The sequence below is a fragment of the Oncorhynchus masou genome, chromosome 27 (genome assembly GCF_036934945.1).
Source record: "Oncorhynchus masou masou isolate Uvic2021 chromosome 27, UVic_Omas_1.1, whole genome shotgun sequence".
Taxonomy (NCBI): Eukaryota; Metazoa; Chordata; class Actinopteri; order Salmoniformes; family Salmonidae; genus Oncorhynchus; species Oncorhynchus masou.
Genome location: NC_088238.1, coordinates 20,970,146 through 20,993,994, shown reverse-complemented (window position 1 = coordinate 20,993,994; position 23,849 = coordinate 20,970,146). Strand labels below are relative to the sequence as shown.

Genomic DNA, 23,849 nt, shown 5'->3' with positions numbered 1-23,849 from the left:
TCATCTAGTATTCAAAATGTATTTTAGATTTTAGATTCTTCAAAGTAGCCACCCTTTGCCTTGATGACAGATTTGCACACGCTTGGCATTCTCTCAACCAGCTTCATAAGTTAGTCACCTGGAATACATTTCAATTAAAAGGTGTGCCTTGTAAAAAGTTAATTTATGGAATTTTCTTAATGCTTTTGAGCCAATCAGTTGTGTTGTGACAAGGTAGGGGAGGTATACAGAAGATAGCCCTATTTGGTAAAAGACCAAGTCCATATTCTGGCAAGAACAGCTCAGATAAGCAAAGAGAAACGACAGTCCATCATTACTTTAAGACATGAAGGTCAGTCAATCCAGAACATTTCAAGAACTTTGAAAAGTGTGGTCGCAAAAACCATCAAGCGCTATGATGAAACTGGCTCTCATGAGGACCGCCACAGGAAAGGAAGGCCCAGAGTTAGGATAAGTTCATAAGATTTACCAGCCTCAGAAATTGCAGCCAAAATAAATGCTTCACAGAGTTCAAGTAACACATCTCAACATAAACTGTTCAGTGTGAATCAAGCCTTCATGGTCAAATTTCTGCAAGGAAACCACTACTAAAGGACACCAATAAGAAGAAGAGACTTGCTTGGGCCAAGAAACATGAGCAATGGACATTAGACAGGTGGAAATCTGTCCTTTGGTCGGATAAGTCCAAATTTGAGATGTTTGGTTCCAACCGCCGTGTCTTTGTGTGACGCAGAGTAGGTAAACGGATGATCTCCACAGGTGTGGTTCCCACCGTGAAGCATGGATAATGAAGTGTGGTGGTTCTTTGCTGGTGACATTGTCAGTGATTTATTTAGAATTCAAGGCACACTTAAACAGTATGGCTACCACAGCAGTCTAAAGCGATACGCCATCCCAGCTGGTTTGCGCTTAGTGGGACTATCATTTGTTTTTCAACAGGACAATGACCCAACACACCTCCAGGCTATGTAAGGGATATTTGACCAAGAGAGTGATGGAATGCACTCTCCTTGAGTGATGGAATGCTGCATCAGATGACCTGGCCTCCACAGTCACCTGACCTCAACCCAATTGAGATGGTTTGGGATGAGTTGGACAGCAGAGTGAAGGAAAAGCAGCCAACAGCTGCTCAGCATATGTGGGATCTCCTTCAAGACTCTTGGAAAAGCATTCATCATGAAGCTGTTTGAGAGAATGCCAAGAGTGTGCAAAGCTGTCATCAAGTCAAAGGGTGGCTACTTTGGAGAATCTAAAATCTCAACTATATTTTGATTTGTGTAACACTTTTTTGATTACTACATGATTCCATATGTGTAATTTCATAGTTTTGATGTCTTCACTATTATTCTACAATGTAGAAAATATAAAAAGTAAAGAAAAACCCTTGAATGAGTAGGTGTGTCCAAACCTTTGACTGGCACTGTATATAGTTCAATATCTTTTCTGAATGCTTTGTATCTGGTTTTCATCAGTTAAGTTGTATGTAAGAATGCTGTTCATTGACTATAGCTCATCATTCAACACCATAGTACCCTCCAAGCTCATCATTAAGAGCGAGGCCCTGGGTCTGAACCCCGCCCTGTGCAATTGGGTCCTGGACCTCCTGACAGGCCGTCCCCAGGTGGTGAAGGTAGGAAACAACATCTCAACTTTGCTGATCCTCAACACTGGGGCCTCACAAGGGTGCGTGTTCAGCCCCCTCCTGTACTCCCTGTTCACCCATGACTGCTTGGCCATGCACGCCTCCAACTCAATCATCAAGTTTGCAGATGACACAACAGTAGTAGGCTTGATTACCAACTTTTATATTATTTTATTTATTTAACGTTTATTTAACCAGGAAGGGCTCATTGAGATTAAAATCTCTTTTTCAAGAGCGCCCTGGCCAATATAGGCAGCACCAAGTCATTACAAAAGTTATTACAAAAAATGTGAAAAACTACAAGTAATCTAGTAAAAACCATTGAATTCACAAGAGTATAAAACAGCAAATTAAAAACATTGACAGGTCAGGGAATCAGCCTCAAAATCCTTCAGTGATTTAAAAACATCAATCGGGACAAGTTCTTCCAGTTTAAAAGTATTTTGTAAGGTGTTCCAAGACGATGGCGCAGAGCATATAAAAGCCCTTTTACCAAATTCAGTTCGGACATTTGGAACAGTTAGCAGGATAAAGTCCAGCGAACGAAGAGAGTACCCACCACATTTCTGAACAATAAAAATGCACAAATAAAAAGGTAGTAAACTCAAAATGGCTCAAGTCCAGTGACTGAGCCTACGAGTGACTAGAGAAGGCCAGCCAACCCTGGTATACAAAGTGCAGTGGTGCGTAAGGGTTTTGCAGTTTAAAATCAATCTCAAAGTGTCATGGTAAAGAGTGTCAATTGATCTCAAACACTGAGCGGAAGCGTTCATATATAAAATATCCCCATAGTCTAGTAAAGGCATAAATGTAGCTGATACTAGCCTCCAACAACGACGAGACGAGGTGAGGGCTCCTGGAGTGTGGTGTCAGGAAAATAACCTCTCACTCAACATCAACAAAACAAAGGAGATGATCATGGACTTCAGAAAACAGGGAGCACCCCCCTATCCACATCGACGAGACAGCAGTGGAGAAGGTGGAAAGTTTAAAGTTTCTCGGGGTATACATCACTGGCAAACTGAAATGGTCCACCCACACAGACAGTGTGATGAAGAAGGCGCAACAGCGCCTATTCAACCTCAGGAGCCTGAAGACATTTGTCTTGTCACCTAAAACCCTCACAAACTTCCACAAATGCTCAATTGAGAGCATCCTGTTTGGCTGTATCAGCACCTGGTACGACAATTGCACAGCCCACAACCGCAGGGCTCTCAAGCGGGTGATGCGGTCTGCACAACGCATCACCAGGGTCAAACTACCAAACCTCCAGGACACCTACAGCACCCGATGTCACAGGAAGGCCAAAAAGATCATCAAGGACAACAACCACCCGAGCCACAGCCTGTTCAATCCACTATCATCCAGAAGGCGAGGTCAATACAGGTGCACCAATGCTAGGGCCGAGAGACTGAAAAACTTCTATCTCAAGGCCATCAGACTGTTAAATAGCCATCACTAGCACAGAGAGGCTGCTGCCAACATACACAGACTTGAAATCATTGGCCACTTTAATAAATGGAGCACTAGTCACTTTAATAATGTCACTTTAATAATGTTTACATATCTTGCATTACTTATCTCATATGTATATACTGTATTCTATACTGTCTACTGTATCTTAGTCTATGCTACTCAGACATTGCTCATCCATATATTTATATATTCTTAATTCCATTCCTTTACTTAGATTTGTGTGTATTAGGTATATGTTGTGAAATTTTTAGATATTACTTGTTAAATATTGCTGCACTGTCGGAACTAGAAGCACAAGCATTTCGCTACACCCGCAATAACATCTGCTAAACACGCGTATGTGACCGATAAAATGTGATTTATTTGATTTGATTTAGAGATATAGGGATACCTTATCTGTTGCATGATCTGCTAGTCTGTAGATATAGGGATACTAGAACTTTTGGATGATCTGCTAGAGATATAGCACTGTAGAGATATAGGGCTAATAGAGCTGTTTGATGAAGAGCATGCAGCCAGCCAGCCACTGTCGAAAACATGTGCAGCAGAGCCATGAGAGATCCAACGCCTCGGGCCCTGTGACGTCAGTCAGCAGAGAGGGCTGATGGGAATCCGATACACAGCAACGCTGCCTAATTTATTCCACAATAAAACCGACAGAGGCTTGTTTGTCTGTTTCTGTGTGCAATGGCTGTGGAATGTACTACTACTATATGCACACATTATTTACTGATGCTAAAAGATTCATCTGAGAAAAATTATTTGTCGTTGCATTGATTTGTCGTTTGATATTGGTATGCATTGTATGAAGTCAAGTCCAGCCTTTATTATGAAAATGTTCCAGCAGCCTAAAAGTGTTATTAGTTAGCTGGCAGTGGAGGCTGCTGAGGGGAGGACGGTTCATAATAATGGCTGGAATGGAGTCAATGGAATCAACCAATGATATGGAATGATGTCATTCCATTGACTCCATTCCAGACATTATTATGAGCCGTCCTCCTCTCAGCAGCCTCCACTGTTAGCTAGGTATTTTCAATGTTATTGTCCCAAAGCCATACTAATCAGAAAAATTCTGACATGAAACAATTAGTGTCTCCTTGGCACATTTGAATCAGAGTACTACACATAAAATACAACATCAACTCTACGTCTTAGTCAGCTTTAGCTACTCCCATTGCCAAAACCAAAGGTCCCAAACATGCACACACACACACACACACACACACACACACACACACACACACACACACACACACACACACACACACACACACACACACACACACACACGAGTAAAAGTGTTTGCATGTGAAATTCCCGCCTCAGTTTGTTTGAGGCTATTTCATTTATTCTCCTTACTGAGGATCTGCCAACCCTGTCTACCAACTTCATCTGTTCACATCACTGGCCTCGTCAACACATGCTATCCCCATCCATCACACATGTATTGTTATCCTGGTTCCCAAATGGCACCCTACTCCTATATAGTGTACTACTTTTGACCAGGACCCCTAGGGATAGGGTGCCATTTGGGATGTACACCCTATTAACCCAACAACATGAGTATCTGTAACGTATACGCAGGGAGTCAGGAAGCAGGTGCCGAAGGTGAGTTTAATAATAAACATGACAATAATACAAAACAGAAGCTGCATACTGAACATAACCAAAACCAACAGTGCCTGATGAATGAGACAACTGAGGGCTATATGAACGGAGAGTTATCAGGGTGATGATGAAGTCCAGGTGTGCTTAACGATGGGGAAGAGGTGTGCGCAATGATGGTTGCCAGGTGAACGCAGTGTGGGTTGCCAGGTGAACGCAGTGTGGGTTGCCAGGTGAACGCAGTGTGGGTTGCCAGGACCGGTGGTTAGTAGAACCTAAATACATGCTTCTTTCCGAAGGTCAACATGCAAGTACATTGAGGAGCTCTTTTTTGCTATAGAGTGCTTATAGCTTTCCACTTTCATCCTCCTCAAAGGGAATAACTATACTCCTGGGAGCCAGCATACACGACAACCTCCACTCAATCCCTATGTTTTCTTCTCAGAAAAACAAAATGTTTCTGGCAGTGTCCCATCACTGTCTCTGGTCATGGTGGGATTCAAGATAGTTTCCGGCCACCTGCTCACAGACACAGCACAGCCCAGAGCATTGACCGGGCCCTTTCAACATGCCACAGAACATGACTCCAGACTGGGCAGAAACACACTCCTTTTCCGTGAGTTGAAGTGTGGTTGATTGTGCAACGTGCCATGCCTTCTCTGACCACCTCTGTCACATTGAACTGGGTCACACAGACAAACAGGTTATGGCATATGTGGTTTCCCCCTCAGAGAATACATCACAACAGATTGGTATGCAAAAACTGAAGAACTCATTTCAAATCACACGTTTTTTTTATGATCTTGACCTGTCTGTCTCGGTGTGTGTTTGTATAGTTATCTAATACTGTTTTCACACTACTGAGTCAAACCAAGCTGAGCTGTACTGGGTTGGCCTGGTTACACATCCAGCATAGTTGCAGAAATTGGTTGTTAACTGGGTTGGGGAGTAAGTGATTATATGTAATCTGATTACAAAAACAACTACAACTAATCCGTTACCAGCTAAAATATTGTAATCAGATTACAGATACTTTCAAAAAAGTAGACGATTACTAATTGGATTACATTTAAATTCAGAAAGGATGTTTGCAAAAAAAACATGACAACTTTCTATTTTCTCAATGACATTCAATTCAGCATTGAAAATCAGGAGAGAGAAAGAAGGAGAGAGAAATGAGAGAGAAAAAAACATGACAACTTTCTATTTTCTCAATGACATTCAATTCAGCATTGAATCAGAGACCACTATGAAATCACATCAAATGCGTTTGAGGGATCTTTTTCATCTTCTTCTAATGCATCTTAAGGGGAAAGTAATCCAAAAGTAATCAGATTACGTTACTCTGTTTGGGTAATCCAAAGTTACGTTACTGATAATTTTGGACAGGCACTGTAACTAGTTACTGTAATGGCTTATATTTAGAAAGTAACCTACCCAACTCTGGTTGTTGATGCCAGTTTAGCTGTTGGCTCCTTCTCACAACAGTCTGACAGTGTCCACAGTGCAGCATCAATGTTCAGCTCACAATGCACTGGTCCATTTAGTCCCCAGGGGCTCTCTCCGAGCAGCTCCAGGGGTGTCTGGCCTGGAGGGGGGGGGGGACAAAAAAGCCCCCTCAACCAGCAGACTCAAATCACCAGGGGCATTACCCAGTTACATGTATGGGGCAAACCGTTAGTGTTCATCCGAGGGGTACGAGAAACAAGCTTGCTTCAACAATTTCCTCTACCTGCCCGACTACCTTTCTCTCTGGACCTTGGTTTCTCCCACCTTTCCTGAGGAGAATATGGAGTGTTGGTTCACTAACACAAGTAGATCACCCCTGAACTTCGTTGGAATCTATGTTTCTTTGCCTTTTGAAACATGGATGTGTTTCTCAGCCTTTTGAAACATGGATGTGTTTCTCTGCCTTCTGAAACACGGAAGTGTTTCTCTGCCTTCTGAAACATGGATGTGTTTCTCTGCCTTCTGAAACATGGATGTGTTTCTCTGCCTTCTGAAACATGGATGTGTTTCTCTGCCTTCTGAAACATGGATGTGTTTCTCTGCCTTCTGAAACACGGAAGTGTTTCTCTGCCTTCTAAAACATGGAGGTGTTTCTCTGCCTTTTGAAACATGGATGTGTGTCTCTTCCTTCTGAAACATGGATGTGTTTCTCTGCCTTCTGAAATATGGAGGTGTTTCTCTGCTTTTTGAAACATGGATGTGTTTCTCTGCTTTCTGAAACATGAGGGTGTTTCTCTGCATTTTGAAACATGGATGTATTTCTCTGCCTTCTGAAACATGGAAGTGTTTCTCTGCCTTTTGAAACATGTATGTGTGTCTCTTCCTTCTGAAACATGTTTCTCTGCCTTTGAAACATGGATGTGTCTCTTCCTTCTGAAACATGGATGTGTTTCTCTGCCTTCTGGATGTGTTTCTCTGCCTTCTGAAACATGGATGTGTTTCTCTGCCTTCTGAAACATGGAAGTGTTTCTCTGCCTTCTAAAACATGGAGGTGTTTCTCTGCCTTCTGAAAGATGGATGTTGTCTCCTTCTGAAACATGGATGTGTTTCTCTGCCTTCTGAAACATGGAGGTGTTTCTCTGCTTTTTGAAACATGGATGTGTCTCTTCCTTCTGAAACATGGATGTGTTTCTCTGCCTTCTGCTCTGCTTTTTGAAACTGAAACATGAGGGTGTTTCTCTGCATTTTGAAACATGGAGGTGTTTCTCTGCCTTTTGAAACATGGAAGTGTTTCTCTGCCTTTTGAAACATGGATGTGTTTCTCTGCCTTCTGTAACATGGAAGTGTTTCTCTGCCTTTTGAAACATGGATGTGTGTCTCTTCCTTCTGAAACATGGATGTGTTTCTCTGCCTTCTGAAACATGGAGGTGTTTCTCTGGTTTTTGAAACATGGATGTGTTTCTCTGCCTTCTGAAACATGAGGGTGTTTCTCTGCATTTTGAAACATGGAGGTGTTTCTCTGCCTTCTGAAACATGGATGTGTTTCTCTGCCTTCTGAAACATGGATGTGTTTCTCTGCCTTTTGTATAGGGTCAGGAGAATTTGAGCTATTGGTAAAAAAAAGAGTAGAAAGTTCTAATGAGCCATCCATTCTCTGGTCTTAGTGTAGACCGGCTGTCTCTCACTATGAGCTGTGGACAGAATACTAATGTATGACTAATGGGGTGTCTGTCTCTCGCTCTCGCTCTCTCCTCCATTCCGCTTCCTCTCTCTTTCTCAATCTTTCTTCCTCCCTCTCCATTGTTCTCCTCTCTCCCTCTCTCTCCATCTTTCTTCCTCCCTCTCCATCGTTCTCCTCTCGCCGCTCTCTCTCCTTCTTTCTCTCTCTTTCTTTCACTCTCTTCCTTTCTCTCTCATTTCTCTCTCCTTCTTTCTCTCTCTCCAGCTCTCTTCCTCTCTCCCTCTCTCTCTTCATCTCTCCCTCTCTGTCTCTCCTTCTTTCTCTCTATCCCTCTCTCCCTCTCTCCACAACAAACACAGTATGTGTGAGAGCCATAATCCACCACATTGAAGACGCAACTTCAAGCACATTGAAGATTGTTTCCTTAGTGAGGGATTTGCAAAGGGATTTCTGAGCCACACAAGTCAGTCTGGGGGAATTTAGTGGGAGGTTTAATGAGAACAGGGATAAAAAACATTCTTGAACATCCCCCTGAGGCGCTGCTGATGGCAACCCTCCTCATAATTGTTGTGATCCTGAAGCTCTGATCACCTATTGGTGGGTACAAGCACTGCTTTGGTCTTAGCTCCATAGAGTGGGCTTACCTAATCCCCCCTAGCCATTCTATGTGGTAAAGTTATCAAATCATTCTCTCACTCCTGAATGCATCCCTCAAAGAAGTAAAAACATCCCAGAACGCTATCAGCTTGTGAACGTCTCCACAGAGTCCGATTAAAACCTGGTGAGATTTAAATGGAGTAGGATTAAGCTCCATCTTTAGTGTACAAAGTCTGATTGCATTTGACTTTAAAAAGGACTTTGAAATATAGCTTTTTGCAACATCTCCAATTCAGGCAACTTTAAAAACAGCCGTCATCCATAACTGATGCAGATAAAAAATAAAATAAATAAAAAAACACGTCCAGAACAAAGATAAGAGGATATCTGGCATTGATTGCAGACTTGACCATGGACATGCAACGTATTCTCCTGTTTTTAACAAGAATTGATCAAGTCAGAGACCAATCCAAACAGATTATTGACAAAAGGATTGGCTCGAATGTCATTTGTGATGATGGTCTGTTGGCAACATCCTTACAATCATCATAAACATTCATCCATCCGCTAGCTACACAGAAGTGTAGAGTTTCGAAATCATCTCCGCATCACAGTATATCGGCTATAGGCTGTCTAACTTTATTCCATCAGAACTTTCCATTTGAGCCGTGCAATGCCTTGTCATTAGGCTATTATCCCCATTCCACTGCATCTCTCATTTGCATTAGTCATCCTATTAGCAGTGAGAATGGAATAAGAAAACAAAGTGGTGGAATGCTGCAGGATACTGCTCGCGCTCAGTTAATCTTTCCATTCACCTTGAGTGGACTGGCCACATCAGTGGAAATGGCTCTCAGTTGTGTCTGTCTGTACAGACTACCTGTCAAGGGCAGACAGACTGACAGTCCCCTAAGGACGGACTATGGTTCATCAAACCAATATGGGGAGTATTCTTGGTGGGTGTCTCGATCATCTTCTGTATCTCCCCTGCACTGTTTACGCCTTACGACAGTCTCCTTTCTGATTAACAGCAGCCATAATATTGAATAAAATCCTCTACGGTGGATCGAAGTAACTCAGCCACAGTGCTAAAAGGTCAGGTAACATAAAATGAGATTAGCATTGATTGCCTTCATAGATTTGAACATTTAGATTTTTGCATTGGAGGCGGCACATACATTGTATGTCATGTTATTGTGCCCCCAAGGAGTGTTAAATGTTATATAGGCACCATTATTGCCAGGAAAGGTTGCTGAAAGGGACGTGGATAGTTTCATTTTCCCAATACGCATAAAAGGACACATTTAATGTTGTATGTAATGGATTGTTGCATTTATATAGTGCATTTAAATGCATCAGTAAGCATGTTCAGTACTTGGTGAGTTTCATATGTGAGTTTCATACCATAAGGTTACTACTGGCCCTTGAGCACCACCTCCAACAACAGCAACCACACTTTCCTATGTGGTCTCCCATCCAGGGGTTAACCCAGCCATACTCTACTTAGTTTATGTAAACCAGTCAATTTTAACAATGCAATGTACTGTAAGCATGGATTTTATCATGCCCTCCTTTCATAAAATGTCACTATGTAGAATTTGCTTTATGATTGATGAATGGCTCTGAATCACACTTCTACACACCACATACAAGAATCCATAACGCCACATGACACAGATATGAAAGCATAGATCGCCCCCTTTCTCTCTCTCTCTCTCTCTCTCTCTCTCTCTCTCTCTCTACCCCTCTATTTCTCTCTCTCTCTCCTCTTTCTCTCTTCCCCTCATCCCTTTCGCTGTCTCTTTCTCCTCCTCTCTCTCTCCCCCTCCCCCTCTTTCATTGTTCTCTCTATATCTCATCTCTCTATCTGTCCTCTCCATCCCTCTATCTACTCTCTCTCTCTCCATCTCCCTATCTTCTCCCTCCTGTGTTCTCTCAGTTCATTAGACAAACACAAACAGGCTGGTCCCCCATGGTGTGGTAACTGCAGCCTGTACACACAAACACAGAACGTTTATCTCGCACTCGCTTTCTCTCTTTCCTCTCTCTCGCTCTCTCTTACTCTCTCTCTCTCTCTCTTTCCTCTCTCTCTCTCTCTCTCTCTCTCTCTCTCTTGCTCTCTCGCTTTGCTCTCTCTCGCTTTCCTCTCTCTCTTTCCTCTCTCTCGCTCTCTCTCACTCTCTCTCTCTCTTTCCTCTCTTTTGCTCTTTCTTCTCTCTCTTTCCTCTCTCTCCCTCTTTCCTCTCTCTCTTTCCTCTCTCTCGCTCTCTCTCACTCTCTCTCTCTTTCCTCTCTTTTGCTCTTTCTTCTCTCTCTTTCCTCTCTTTTGCTCTTCTCTCTCTTTCCTCTCTCTCCCTCTTTCCTCTCTCTCTTTCCTCTCTCTCACTCTCTCTCGTTCCTCTCTCTTGCTCTTTCCTCTTTCTCTCTTTCCTCTCTCTCGCTCTCTCTTGCTCTCTCTGCTCTCTCTCTTTGCTCTCTCTCTTTGCTCTCTATCTCTCTTGCTCTCTCTCGCTCTCACTCTTGGGCTCTCTCTTTGCTCTCTCCCTCTCTTTGCTCTCTATCTTTGTCGCTCTCTCTCTCTTGCTCTCTCTTTTGCTATCTCTTTCCTATCTCTCTCTCTGTCCTCTCCCTCCCTCTCCATCCCTATATCTCTCTCTCTCCATCTCCCTATCTTCTCCCTCCTGTGTTCTCTCAGTTCATTAGACAAACACAAACAGGCTGTCATTCTATACACACTCAGACACCAGACTCCAAACTTCTATCAAACAGACACTGGACTCAAAACTTCTATCAAACAGACACTGGACTCCAAACTTCTATCAAACAGACACTGGACTCCAAACTTCTATCAAACAGACACTAGACTCCAAACTTCTATCAAACAGACACCAAACTCCAAACTTCTATCAAACAGACACTGGACTCTAAACTTCTATCAAACAGACGCTGGACTCTAAACTTCTATCAAACAGACGCTGGACTCCAAACTTCTCTCAGGGCACCAGTCACCTCTTGAGGCAAGGATACTTGGACAGTAGGGCTATAATTCAACAGGATTGTAGGGAGGCTTTATTTGCATTCTATTCCACAGTCACAAACATCTGATTCAACTTGACTGATTACATACGCATGCATGGGAATGCACGCACATGCAGGCACACACACACACATTCCCTGTCAGGTCACATATCAAGTTTTCCTTTCTTGTGTAATTGGTATGTACAGTAGACAGACATCAACACCCTGACCTATGACCTCACCAGCAGTGTGGGCCAATCAGACGCCAAGGGACGGTGCCAGGAGTATGCCGGCCAAGCTGTGACTGTGGGAGACTAATGAACTAATTGATCAGGGTGGAAGGCCTCTGGCCATCACTGTTCCTCAGCGGATCATACAGCCAATGAGGCCGAAACAAGGGCCAAACCACAGTACGTCACAGTCAGAGTCAGATATTAATATGACCACAGGCAAACTAGCTCTCCACAATACAGATACTCTCCAGACAGTTTATATTCATAACATTCCTAAGAATATATTATTTGGCCATTAGTGGAAAGGTGGTCTGAATCTGAAGTTCGATGTACGTGGTTATGTGATTCGAAGTCTGTCCCATCAAACACACACACACACACACACACACACACACACACACACACACACACACACACACACACACACACACACACACACACACACACACATACACATACACACACACACACACACACATACACACACACACACAGTAAGATAGACAAAAACACGGACAGACACACGAACAGATGGACACAGACATGATTCACACAAAAATGCACCCATCAGATTCCCCACAACAAAAGTCATTGCCAGCGCCATCAAGGATGTTCCTCCCTACAAAGAGACTCTGTCATGTCAAGCAATGGGCCACTGGCTTTAAGGATGTTCAGTAAGCCAGAGATTGTTACGGTTTTGTTGTAATGAAATAGCCGCCTAATTGACATCTCAATTAGAATATGTGCATATCCTCAATTGACAATTTAACCATTTAAACGACACAGGCCATCAGCTCAGACTAAATCCCATGTCATGATTACCAATGGACTTTCTGAGAAGATTTGATGAAATAGAGAGCCAGTCATCTCTTAGTATCATAGTATCTTAGTAGCCTCTTCTTGCTCTGCGATAGTGGACACTGTTGACCCTTATCTCTCTTATTGCAGGGTCCCAGCTGACGGCTCTAGTCTAGCTACAGTACCGAACAGCATACAGCCCATGCACTTCCGAGCTCAGCCTGGTCCCAGAACTGTTTGTGCTGTACTGCCAACTTCCTAGGTCGTCAATGGCATGACAAGAGCCAGTGAGGGCTATCCGGTGCAAACAGGGGAACGGCTACTCAGGGCCGAGACTGGGGTCCGTCTCTGGTTTGGGTCTGGCAGCCCTCTCCCTCCCTCCCCATATCCCATCTCTGTTCAGCCTACATGTGATGTGAGGGGTCAATGTGTACACCACATGAATGAACCAGCCACTCAATGTGGGGATCTTTGTCCATTTTCCTTATCCCTCCCACCCTCCCTCTCTCTCTCAGCCACTTACTCCCTATAGACCTGACCTGGCTCCTTTGAGAGTGCTTCCCTTCCCCACTGTGAAGCAGCCTTGTTAGGCATCTCACAGACCATTCTATACCTTATTGCTCCAGGTCTTCCATGGAGAGTGGTCATGTGACACAGCATTTGTATAGATGGGTGAAATGCATTGGCTTTGTGTTCCATGCTGAATAACATCTCTCAGTGTCACACATGGAAATATCAAGTGTTTGAAATGTGAGGGGCAACTTAACATTGAGGGAAAGCAGGATCCGTAAAATGTGCCTTGCCTTATCTTCCTCAAATGCCAGCCCTTACATAATTGCCAGTGCACATTGACAAATGGGACTGGTTATGTGAGAGTTAGCTCACCCTTCTGGCTTCCATCCGGGCAGCTCAGCTCCACCTCGGGTCTCTCAATGAGCTTGACTTCCCACTGACCAAAGCTGGTTTCTCAAGCTCATCTCTCCACCTATTGCCTCATGTTTAATCTCCCAGTTCTTTCATTAGGAACACACCATGTGTTACTTCTAAAGCAATGAACTGGCCAAAGCTCATTTAAATCTAGATCGAGACCAGGGCTCTTTTGTACACAGTAGGAATGCTAGAGATGTTGGTCGAAGTTTGGGTTCCTATACCAGGGGTGAACATAACTATGGCAACACAGGCGCAAGGTCTGCTCAACCATAGGAGTGCTACAATACCGATGCCCTCGGTTTCTCATTCCAGTCAGGCCTGACCCAAATTACAATATCCTGGGAAAAACACTGTCCCCAATAACACACATGCGCATGCACATGCACGGCCACGCACAAATACGCTCTGTCAAACACACTCACATACACTGCAAGCATAGGTCTTTATAAGAGGATACCAAACAGAGGCAATAAAATGACTAGTCGAATGATGCTTGGAGAATGAAGGGTTATGTTCTGGTGGGCGTGCACCTCTGTAGAATTGTGAAACTTGACTGATGGAGTGATTCAAGCAGTTGTGCTACAATATGAAGAAAAACTAAATATCGTTTTAGACTAGAGGAAACAGATGTTCTTAGAAGTCTTGAAGTTTGCAACGATTCCTACAGCATACTAAGTATTTGGATAAATGCTACTTTTGGAGTTAATCCCTTACTGTAATGCAAACACTAAATGTTACAGGGAGATGGTAAACACAAAGCCCTGCAGCTCTCTCTACTACTGTCATTTCCTCATGAGCTTGATTTGAGCTTCTTGTTCTTTACTGTTTTGTTTGTCTCTCATACGAAGCCTGAAAAGGGAAATATATCCAGTTTAAATTATAAATCCTTTGTTAATGAAAAAAGAAGAGCTGTTATGTTCCTATACCTGCTTCTTCCACGTTCAGAACTGAATAAACCATAGAAAACACATGGACAATCAAGATGGTTTACATCAACAGCGTGCTGAAAGGGATACAAAAAAAACACCCATAGCTTGTGGTGATTAGTATCTGCAACCATAAATTATAATAGAGGAAAAAAAACTTCACAAAAAGGCTCTCGAGCGATACTTTGGTTTGTCGCAGTGTTTAGTGTATTATTAGCCTGGGACGTGGCACATCCAAAACAAAGCAAGCCAGAGAACACTTACTACACAGAGAGTTAATAATGATGCTGCCAACTCAAAGACACCAGTTCCACTATCCCACAACACAAACACTCCCCCTACGCTCCTTCTGCCATCACTAATTGTCCATATCCGTCTAGGCTACAGTTGGACTCATCTGATTGAGTCTCGGCCCATTCATACTCCACAGACTCCCAGCATCGCTAGTCCCTGTCTGCCTCTCACAGTTCTGAAATCTCCCTCCTCATCTCAGCCCCAATAGCTTCACACGCCACATCTCTCCTGGTCACCCAACTACCACCACACATCCAAGTGTGCACCTTGCTCCGGTTATAAGTACTTACTTTGAACTGGAGGTCTGGTGGTTGTTCCAACGCTTTGCAATAGTTTGTGTGAACTCTCCTCTCATCTGCTCCTCACCCCTGCTGTCAGTCACTCTCTCTCTAATTCTCTCTCTACCTCCCTCTCTTTCTTTCACTTACTCTCTCACTCTTGTCTCTCCACAGGTCTGGGCAAACGATAGCTGTTTCCCCCCTCTCTCTCTCTTTCTCTCACCCTCTCATTTATGTTGCTGAGAGAGGAGGGCGTTCTGAAAAGCTTGGTTTCCTGACTCGTGATCAGGATCTCATTGCCACAAGGTCACTCCAGGGACGGCCCGCTTGGCAGGGGAGCAGCACTCAGAGAGAGAGAAGAGGAGAGAGAAAGAGGGGGTAGAGAGGGAGACAGGAGGGAGGAGAGGGAGCACTTAGAGACAGAACTGGAGCTATGTAGTCACACTGGGGACAGAGAAAGAGAGTGAGAGGGCGAGAGGTTGGGTTGAGTTGGGTTGGGGTGGGGTTAGCTACAGATGGGCTCTGACAGGATATAAAACAACATGAAGAACAACATGGACAACAGCATGGAGAACAGTACCCACAGAGGAAAAAATACATTTTAATATATTTAACGTCACGTAAAATGTATTTTAAGTACACTAACGGTCAAAAGTTTTAGAACACAGAGTCATTCAAGGGTTTTTCTTTATTTTTACTATTTTCTACATTGTAGAATAATGGTGAAGATATCACAACTATGAAATAACACATGGAATCATGTAGTAACCAAAAAAGTGTTAAACAAATCTAAATATATTTTACCTTGAAGATAGCCTTGATGACAGCTTTGCACACTTTTGGCATTCTCTCAACCAGCTTCATGAGGCAGTCACCTGGAATGAATTTCAATTAACAGGTGTGCCTTCTTAAAAGTTAATTTGTGTAATTTCTTTCCTTCTTAATGCGTTTGAGCCAATCAGTTGTGTTGTGACAAGGTAGGGGGGTATACATAAGGTAAAAACAGCTCAAATAAAGTGTAGGTGTTTTAAAACTTTGGACCGGTAGTGTACGTGCACATACATTTGCATCTTTGCTCAAGTGCATGTAATGACTGACAATATTCCAGAAATTAATGACAGTGACACCTAGTCTACAGGGTAGGCAAAGTGGTTCCTATGTCAGCTTCTTAAATCACTGATTACATATTGATCAATGGCGATAATTATTTTTTGGTCCACCAAGCCCAAAATTGTTATGGTGAGTAAAAAAAATGTACTTTTGATTTCACCTAAATGTGACATTCTTTCATAAAGAGAATGTTCAACTTTATAAAAAAATGTCCCATCTCAAAGTAAAAAATAAGTTACTGTAGTAAGAGCCTCTCTTCAGCTTAATTTAATAATGACAAGAAAGGTAAGCTTTTTTTAATGATATTTGAGTTATCGGTTTAAATAAAAACTATACTTCATACAACACGCCACAATATGTCATAATGTAGGTCTTGTGCTTCCAATGAGTGGTACTATATGGATCTACAGTGGATGGTTAGCTGGGTTATGGTGTGTTCGTATCCAAGTGGGGAGTGGGAATTTACCTCATCTGGGGAAAATACACTTGAACGGCCCTCAAACTGGTAATTACTAGTTAAATCAGCCATGAAGCAAGCCCCTTGTAACAGGGGGAAAGGAAGTGTGTTGACTGCAGCAAGGCGAGGGGGGCAAGTGAATGCCCCCCAAATATATATACATATTTTTTATACATTTCTAGCCTGTCTATGGGTAATAGGGTTGACAAGTTATGCTCAATCCGTTCAGTTTTTCACCACAAAGCACCAGAAAATGGCCAAAAAGAGTAGAATCAGCTCACCTGCTTTTGCACTATGATTTGACTATTAGATGTTAAATTTTTCTTTTGAAATACATTTTTAAAAAGGAATAGTTTCTTAAAACAAGAGTTCAGTTTGTAACAGGGTTGACCTTAAAATGAGGGACAGATGTAAATGAATCACTAATCACTTGAAATAAATAAAAGTCTTCAGAAATAACTTTGTCAAAGCAACAAAATAAATATGGCTTTACAATAATGGTGAAAACTTGAAGCGTTTTTTTTGGGGGGGGGGCTTAAAACCTTCCTAGAAGTCTTAGAGGGTCTACGGAGAGACATGTCAAAATACTGAATTGTCACTTTAGCCTTTATTGAAAATTACATTTATTGAATTCTGTTAAAGAGAACTTCATTTCAGTATTCACACTCCTTGACTTTTTCCACAGCAGCCTGAATTTAAAATGTATTACATTTAGATTTTTGGCACTGGTCTACACACTATACCAAATAATGTCAAAGTGGAATTATGTTTTTCGAATTCTTTACAAATAAATTAAAAACGAAAATCTGAAAAGTCTTGCATCAATAAGTAGTCAACACTTTTGTTATGGCAAGCTTAAATAAGTTAAGGAGTAAACATTTGCAATCACATAAGTTGCATGAACTAATTCTGTGTGCAATAATTGTGTTTAACATGACTTTTGAATGACTCATCTATGTACCCAACACATACAATTATCTCTAAGGTCCCTCAAACGAAGGCTGTGAATATCAAACACAGATTCAACCATAAAGACCAGGAAGGCACCTGTTGGTAGAAGGGTAAAAAAAAGACATAAAATATCCCTTTGAGCATACTGAAGTTATAAATTACACTTTGGATGGTGTACAGTGCCTTGCGAAAGTATTCGGCCCCCTTGAACTTTGCGACCTTTTGCCATATTTCAGGCTTCAAACATAAAGATATAAAACTGTATTTTTTTGTGAAGAATCAACAACAAGTGGGACACAATCATGAAGTGGAACGACATTTATTGGATATTTCAAACTCTTTTAACAAATCAAAAACTGAAAAACTGGGCGTGCAAAATTATTCAGCCCCCTTAAGTTAATACTTTGTAGCGCCACCTTTTGCTGCGATTACAGCTGTAAGTCGCTTGGGGTATGTCTCTATCAGTTTTGCACACCGAGAGACTGAATTTTTTTCCCATTCCTCCTTGCAAAACAGCTCGAGCTCAGTGAGGTTGGATGGAGAGCATTTGTGAACATCAGTTTTCAGTTCTTTCCACAGATTCTCGATTGGATTCAGGTCTGGACTTTGACTTGGCCATTCTAACACCTGGATATGTTTATTTTTGAACCATTCCATTGTAGATTTTGCTTTATGTTTTGGATCATTGTCTTGTTGGAAGACAAATCTCCGTCCCAGTCTCAGGTCTTTTGCAGACTCCATCAGGTTTTCTTCCAGAATGGTCCTGTATTTGGCTCCATCCATCTTCCCATCAATTTTAACCATCTTCCCTGTCCTTGCTGAAGAAAAGCAGGCCCAAACCATGATGCTGCCTCCACCATGTTTGACAGTAGGGATGGTGTGTTCACGGTGATGAGCTTTGTTGCTTTTACGCCAAACATAACGTTTTGCATTGTTGCCAAAAAGTTCAATTTTGGTTTCATCTGACCAGAGCACCTTCTTCCACATGTTTGGTGTGTCTCCCAGGTGGCTTGTGGCAAACTTTAAACGACACTTTTTATGGATATCTTTAAGAAATGGCTTTCTTCTTGCCACTCTTCCATAAAGGCCAGATTTGTGCAATATACGACTGATTGTTGTCCTATGGACAGAGTCTCCCACCTCAGCTGTAGATCTCTGCAGTTCATCCAGAGTGATCATGGGCCTCTTGGCTGCATCTCTGATCAGTCTTCTCCTTGTATGAGCTGAAAGTTTAGAGGGACGGCCAGGTCTTGGTAGATTTGCAGTGGTCTGATACTCCTTCCATTTCAATATTATCATTTGCACAGTGCTCCTTGGGATGTTTAAAGCTTGGGAAATCTTTTTGTATCCAAATCCGGCTTTAAACTTCTTCACAACAGTATCTCGGACCTGCCTGGTGTGTTCCTTGTTCTTCATGATGCTCGCTGCGCTTTTAACGGACCTCTGAGACTATCACAGTGCAGGTGCATTTATACGGAGACTTGATTACACACAGGTGGATTGTATTTATCATCATTAGTCATTTAGGTCAACATTGGATCATTCAGAGATCCTCACTGAACTTCTGGAGAGAGTTTGCTGCACTGAAAGTAAAGGGGCTGAATAATTTTGCACTCCCAATTTTTCAGTTTTTGATTTGTTAAAAAAGTTTTAAATATCCAATAAATGTCGTTCCACTTCATGATTGTGTCCCACTTGTTGTTGATTCTTCACAAAAAAATACAGTTTTATATCTTTATGTTTGAAGCCGGAAATGTGGCAAAAGGTCGCAAAGTTCAAGGGGGCAGAATACTTTCGCATATCCTGGCCCGAGGAGGCGCACTGGAGGTCTTGAGAGCAGGGCTGGCACCATCCGTCCTGGCTGGATCCTCACCCTATCTCAGCAGATGCGGGGAGCTGGAATGTAGCGCACCGGGCTCAGAACACATACTGGAGATCTGTAGCGCCAAGCTGGCACACGACGTGCAGGGCTGGGGAGGCGCACAGGAGGTCTGGTGCGTGGGGCTGGCACAGTCTTCACCAGACAGCTAGCACGCACCTCAAGACGAGTATGGAGAGCTGACTCAGGTGACATCAAATCCAGGACACGCTTCGTCGGGTGGATGTCATGCCTCATGCACCAAGACAGCAACTCCCTCACTACTCTCACCTCCAATCTCCCCATCAACTCCTTCACTGTCTCTGCCTTGCTTCCGTTGCTCACCTCCAATTTCACCTTGACTGGCTCTGGTTCCGTCCTCGGCTCCTTACGGTAAGCACGGAGAGTTGGCCCAGGTCTGAATCCGGACTCTGCCACACTCCCCGTGTGCCCCCCGCAAAAAAAATGTTTTTGGGGCTGCCCCGGGCTTCTTTGCCAGCCGTGTTCCCGCGTAGTGTTGCCGCTCAGCCTTAGCTGCCTCCAGTTCCTCCTGTGGACGGCGATACTCCGGCGATACTCCCCCGCCTGCCTCCAGGGTCCCTTCACGTCCAGGCTCTTCTCCCATGTCCAGGAGTCCATTATTTTATGACTGGACACCGAAATAACAAAGAGACCAAAGACAACGACTGAAACCGAAAGAGTTCTCTCTGGTGCAGACACAAAAACAGAAAACAACTACCCACAAAACCCATGTGGGAAAAAGCTACCTAAGTATGGTTCTCAATCAGAGACAACAATAGATAGCTGCCTCTGATTGAGAACCACACCCGGCCAAACAACAAAGAAATACAAAACATAGAAAATAAACATAGAATGCCCACCCTAGTCACACCCTGGCCTAACCAAAATAGAGAATAAAAGCCTCGCTATGGCCAGGGCGTGACAGTAGTGCAACACAAACAGCAACACAGAGTTGCACATGGAATAAACAAACGTACAGTCAATTAAATCAAATCAAATCAAATGTATTTATATAGCCCTTCGTACATCAGCTGATATCTCAAAGTGCTGTACAGAAACCCAGCCTAAAACACCAAACAGCAAGCAATGCAGGTGTTGAAGCACGTTGGCTAGGAAAAACTCCCTCGAAAGGCCAAAACCTAGGAAGAAACCTAGAGAGGAACCAGGCTATGAGGGGTGGCCAGTCCTCTTCTGGCTGTGCCGGGTCGAGATTATAATAGAACATGGCCAAGATGTTCAAATGTTCATAAATCTGGTCATTTACAAATCATGGTCAAAATCATAGCCGCAGGCAGAACAGATGAAACTGAAGCAGCAGCACGGCCAGGTGGACTGGGGACAGCAAGGAGTCATCATGCCAAGTCTATATACAGTGTATGCAAATGGCGTGAGGAGGTAAAGCAATAAATAGGCCATAGTAGCGAAGTAATTACAATTTTGCAAATTAACACTGGAGTGATAGATGTCCAGATGATGATGTGCAAGTAGAAATACTGGTGTGCAAAAGAGCAAAAAGTAAATAATAACAATATGGGGATGAGGTAGGTAGATTGGATGGGCTATTTACAGATGGGCTGTGTACAGCTGCAGCAATCTGTAAGCTGCTCAAATAGCTGATGTTTAAAGTTAGTGAGGGAGATATAAGTCTCCAAGCGATTTTTGCAATTTGTTCCAGTCATTGGCAGCAGAGAACTGGAAGGAAAGGCGGTCAAAGAGGTGTTGGTTTTGGGGATGACAGTGAGATATACCTGCTGGAGCGTGTGCTATGGGTGGGTGTTGTTATCGTGACCAGTGAGCTGAGATAAGGCGGAGCTTTACCTAGCAAAGACTTATAGATGACCTGGAGCCAGTGGGTCTGGCGACGAATATGTTGCGAGGGCCAGCCGACTAGAGCATACAGGTCGCAGTGGTGGGTGGTATATGGGCTTTGGTGACAAAACGGATGGCACTGGAATAGACTGCATCCAATTTGTTGAGTGATGAAGAATATGAAGTTGAAACATTTAGAAATTTCCCAAAGGTTATGCTTGGACACTGCCAGTTCCACAGTCTTCATGAGACTGATATTAGTGCATGTGATACCAAAGAGCCTACTCTGACAGTTTCATTGTTAAGACAGTCACCATTTTGTTCAAATATGATTTGGCCAATTTTTGTATTTGCCAGACATTCTAATCTAAAAAATATATTTCTTACAAATATATGTAAATGAATGTTGGCATATATTTTACTAAACATTTCCAAATACATTTTAAAATATATTTACCAAATATATCGACAAATACATTTGAAAATAGATTCTAAAATATATTCTTTAATGTATTTCAGAATGTATTTTGAAATTTAGTAAATACATTTTCCGATGCATTTAATTTAAATACATTCCGTAATATATTTCAGAATGTATTTCAAATATATTAAATAAAATTCAAATTATACATTATTTGGCCAATTTTTTATATTTAATGTATCCTAAAAAGGTATCTAAAAAGAGGCCTTTTTTTCAATATGAGTATAGTCAAAATACTATTGAGTGATAGGAGTTTGGATCCGTTAGACTTTTAACTGGTATCATTCTCAATCGACAGCACTGTACTTCTGTCGACTACAACTGCGTTCGACAAAGTAACTTTCTGAAAACTCTCCCTCTTCTCAGCTAATTTCAGTTCTAATTTGCTGTGGGATCCTTTTAATGGTGGCACTTTAACAAGTTGTAGGAGGATAATCACATCCGCTGCGGAGCAGATGGCTGCAGATGACCTTATAGGAAGCGTCGCCCCCTGTTGCAGCTGGTTTCGACCGGTTTCGACAGATTACAGCACACTGAATCAATAACCCGTGCCATTAACGCTGGACATTCCACAGCCCATGTACAATACTGACGTCAGGCTAACACTGCCTATACAGACAGGCATGCGGGCACAAACACACACACACACAGCCTTGTGTTTCATAACAGGAGCTTGAGCCTAGACATACTATTAGACAGACCGTTGATGCTGGTTTCAAAGTATTTATCAGAATGTTTGTTGAATGTTTTATCAATCCAATTTGAAATCAAATATCTATTTGAAAAGATCTAGTCTCTTTATGGAAAGTGCCTTTCTCTGCCCCATTAGACAAAGGGAAAGGACTGAGTATTGTCCAGTCTATAGAGGAGGACCCACCCTGTGTTGTTGGATGAGGAAGCTGTGAACCGCATTTTGTGCTTAAAATGCCCATTTGAACCACCAGCTCTTCTTTCGGTATCACACTACAGTTAAAGTAACTCTTTAATTTGAGACATTCATCAGGAAAACATCCTCAGTGGTCATTCGCCAGTATGAGTCATGGTCCCAGGTGGTGATATGCCACTCCACCATCCACTTCCTTCCTTCTCATATTCTTCTCATCAATAATGAACTCACTCCATTTGCTCCCCTCCCCTAAGTATGTTATATGTCCCAGTATGTCCCTCTTGAGCTCTTTTAATGGTGCCATTTTCATCAACTTATTGAATGAGAAATGAGACACGATGAATTCGAGACACGATGAAAAAGGTCTCAGTCAACACCAGACGTTTTATTCTATTCATTCAACCCAGAACAACTGTGGATTCACCATTATCACAGGGCACCGCTCTCAAAAACACAATTCACAAGCAGAGGACATAGGAAATTGCTCTCTCTGGCAGGTCCAGTTCCTACCTCATTATTTTTCATCAGTTTAAGCTGGTTGTTGACCCTATGAACCTGGCAGAGTATAAGGGCTTTTCTACCATTAGGTTAGCCCCATCCCACCCCATTCCTGTTTCTACCATACCTTAAGGGAACATTTCGACATTTTCTGTATGGTTAGTGAAAAAGTCCATATTGCAAATGTACCGTCCCTTACTAGACGTCCGAAAACATTTGTAAAATTCGGGGACGGCGTCGGGCCGAGCGGCAGGGCCAGACCTACCGGGAAGTCATCAAATGAACTTTGTCGGACATTCGGTTTTCGTTTTATAAAATAATCAAATTTTGGTCATTTGTCCGCTATCCCGGAAAATCCCACAAGAGGGCATAAGCAATCATACTGCAATTTGACAAAACATCACGAATCACGACGGGGCCTTATCTCGAAAACTGAAAATATTTCGAAGCCAAAACTTGGTGAGCATAGGCTTGGCATAATGGGCAGTTGGCCCCGAACAAGATGGCATCTAGGCCTCAACGGTTTTTGAGTTATGGCCATTTTTCTGGGATTAAAGGTCCAAAATGAAAATAGAGAAATTATTTTTTCACTTCACGTCAAAGTCAAGGAGCCTCCGGTGTCAATAAAAAAAAATCTGCCATTTATCTATCGTCATTTAAGAGAAATCATACAATGACAGATTGGTGATGTTCAAAGATAGGTGTTTTTTTTCAACAGTTACAGATCCAGTTGCAGGGTGTTCATACGAATCTTTTTAAAGTGTGCTGCGGAGCTCTGCGAGATTTCTGTGATTTTCTATGATTTTCTGAAATAACACACACTCACTAAACCCTCCGTAAATAACTCAGTT

The 23,849-nt window shown here is 42.6% G+C and overlaps 1 protein-coding gene across 1 annotated transcript in view; it reads right to left on the bottom strand.

Annotated features, from left to right (window-relative positions):
• The window catches only part of LOC135515776 (pleiotrophin-A-like), a 44,281-nt gene extending 29,104 nt beyond the window's left edge, over positions 1–15,177 (bottom strand). The window contains exon 1 of the mRNA XM_064939504.1: positions 14,940–15,177. Coding sequence (XP_064795576.1) covers positions 14,940–15,004 — 65 coding nt within the window. The 5' untranslated portion in view covers positions 15,005–15,177. The remainder of the gene's footprint in view (positions 1–14,939) is intronic.
• Between the last annotated feature and the right edge of the window lie 8,672 nt (positions 15,178–23,849).